Source organism: Solanum tuberosum, unplaced genomic scaffold, assembly GCF_000226075.1.
Source record: "Solanum tuberosum cultivar DM 1-3 516 R44 unplaced genomic scaffold, SolTub_3.0 scf00013, whole genome shotgun sequence".
In the NCBI taxonomy this organism is placed as follows: domain Eukaryota; kingdom Viridiplantae; phylum Streptophyta; class Magnoliopsida; order Solanales; family Solanaceae; genus Solanum; species Solanum tuberosum.
In genome coordinates, this window is record NW_006238940.1 from 1,043,322 (window position 1) to 1,045,655 (window position 2,334).

Genomic DNA, 2,334 nt, shown 5'->3' on the forward strand with positions numbered 1-2,334 from the left:
ATGATTTCAGTTGCATCTTAGGGCAACATGATGAAACAAAAAAGAAGAAGTAGACGATATATTACATGAGCAAGAAGTTCATATCATATGAAGCTTGATATTCTCTATCGGAACATACCTGTTGTGCTTTAACTTGGGTTGCCTAGAAGTTGCGACACTACCTCTCCTCACACGCTACTTATTTGATCTCAAGAATGTATCCTCTGAAGTATACTTTTCAAAAGCACATGCTTACAAGTAAACTAGCTAGATGGTAGACACTATTGAGCGAGTTTGACATAGTAAATGTTACACAAAAAACAGTGAAGGCACATATATTATCGGATCATATGGTGGAGAACCCTGTAGATGATGATTATAGACCGTTGAATACTTACTTTCTAGATGAGGAAGTAGATTTCGTGGGCGAAGACATCTCTGAAGAATACGATGGCTGGAGGATGTTTTTTTATGGAGCTAAAAATTTGAGCGGATCTGACATCGAAGTTGTTCTGATCTCACCAACTGAGCAATATTATCCGGTATCGGCGAAACTTAGCTTCCTTTTCTCAAATAACATGGCCAAATATGAAGCTTGCATATTGGGACTCCGATGGGCGATTGACTTGGATGTCCAAGAAATGTTGATAATATGAGATTTAGACCTATTGATTCATCAAGTTCGAGGCGAGTGGGCAACCAAGAATCAGAAGCTGTTACCATACTTGGAGTGCATGCATAGGTTGTGCAAAAGGTTTATCAAGATGGAATTCAAACACGTACCAAGGATCCTGAATGAATTAGCAGATGCTTTAGCCACTTTGTCCTCTATGGTTCAACATCCTGATCATAATTACATTGATCCCATTTACATTCATATATATGAATAACCAGCATACTGCTTTCATGTTGAGGAAGAGCCTGATGGAAAGCCTTGGTACAATGACATTCAACGATATTTGATGAATGGTGAATATCCAGAAGATGCAACAAGTGTACAAAAATGCACAACTCGAAGGTTATCAAATCAATTCTTTCTGAGTGGAGAACTTATAGGATGACTCCCGACTTGGGGTTGCTAAGGTGCGTCAAAGCTGGAGAAGCTAGCAGGTTGATTGAAGAGATACACGCAGGAACATGTGGTCCTCACATGAACGGTTTTACATTGGCAAAGAAGATTTTGAGATCGAGATATTTTTGGTTAACCATGGAAACATACAATATTCGCTATTGTTAAATAATGTTACCAATGTTAGACTCATGCAGATATGATCCGAGTTCCTCCCAACAAACTCAATGTTACTAGTTCACCTTGGTCATTTGCAGCTTGGGGCATTGACGTCATTGGTCCAATTGAGCAGCAGCATCTAATGGACACAAATTCATTCTTGTTGCAATTGACTACTTCACCAAGTAGGTCGAAGCTACCTCTCACAAATCGGTGACAAAGAAAGTTGTAGATGACTTTGTCAAAAATCATATTATATTTAGGTTCAGAATTCCTGAGTCAATCATCACTAATAACGGAACCAACCTAAATAGTGATTTGATGAGTTCATTGTGTGAGAAGTTTAAGATCAGTTATCAAAACTCGACAGCGTATGGACCACAAATGAATGGAGTGGTTAAGGCTGCAAACAAGAACATCAAGAGGATACTACGCAAGATGATCGATAATCACAAGCATTGGCATGAAAAGCTACCCTTTGCCTTGCTGGGATATCGTACTACCATCAGAACTTCAAGTGGGGCTACACCTTATTTTCTTGTATATGGTAATGAAGCTATGATACGTGCTGAAGTAGAGATACCATCTCTGAGGATTATTCAGGAAGCGGAGTTGAGTGATGCTAAATGGGTACAAGTTCATTCGGAGAACTTGGTATTAATAGACGGAAGAAGGATTAATGTCGTTTGTCATGGTCATCTCAATCAAAATAGAATGGCCAGAGATTTCAACAAGAAGGTCTGACTAGGCATATCTCACCTGGGCAACTGGTTTTAAACGGATCTTCCCGAATCAAGATGAAGCAAAGGGTAAATTCCCACCAAACTAGCAAGGTCCATACCTAGTCTCTCGAGTGTTGATAGATGGAGCACTCATACTCACAAAAATGGATGGAGAAGTTTGGCCCAAACCTATCAACTCAGATGTTGTGAAGAGATACTACATCTAAGTTTGTTTCATGCTCTTTTACTTTGTGTTTGGAACTATGTCAGACCTGATTACCGTTTAAGATGGGATACGAAGAAATTAAAATGACCAAAAGCGATAAGCATAATCAAGGGGGAAATCGGGACTAAGGGAACAAGAGAAACAAAAATAAGAATGATACAAAAATACCATAGATGAGT

General features: G+C 39.1%; 1 protein-coding gene across 1 annotated transcript; it reads left to right on the forward strand.

Moving 5' to 3' along the window:
- Positions 1-982: 982 nt before the first annotated feature.
- LOC107063004 (uncharacterized) lies at positions 983-1,951 on the forward strand. Its single transcript, XM_015314369.1, has 3 exons — positions 983-1,136; positions 1,246-1,420; positions 1,471-1,951. The coding sequence occupies exons 1-3, from the start codon at positions 983-985 to the stop codon at positions 1,949-1,951; spliced, it is 810 nt and encodes a 269-aa protein (XP_015169855.1).
- Positions 1,952-2,334: the final 383 nt, after the last annotated feature.

Bases quoted from the DNA above. Each gene is read 5' to 3' on its own strand.
- LOC107063004 (XM_015314369.1), top strand. From the start codon at position 983: ATGCACAACTCGAAGGTTATCAAATCAATTCTTTCTGAGTGGAGAACT. The intron at 1,137-1,245 runs GTTTTACATTGG...AGACTCATGCAG, and splicing joins ATGTGGTCCTCACATGAACG to ATATGATCCGAGTTCCTCCC. The intron at 1,421-1,470 runs GTGACAAAGAAA...TATTATATTTAG, and splicing joins AAGCTACCTCTCACAAATCG to GTTCAGAATTCCTGAGTCAA.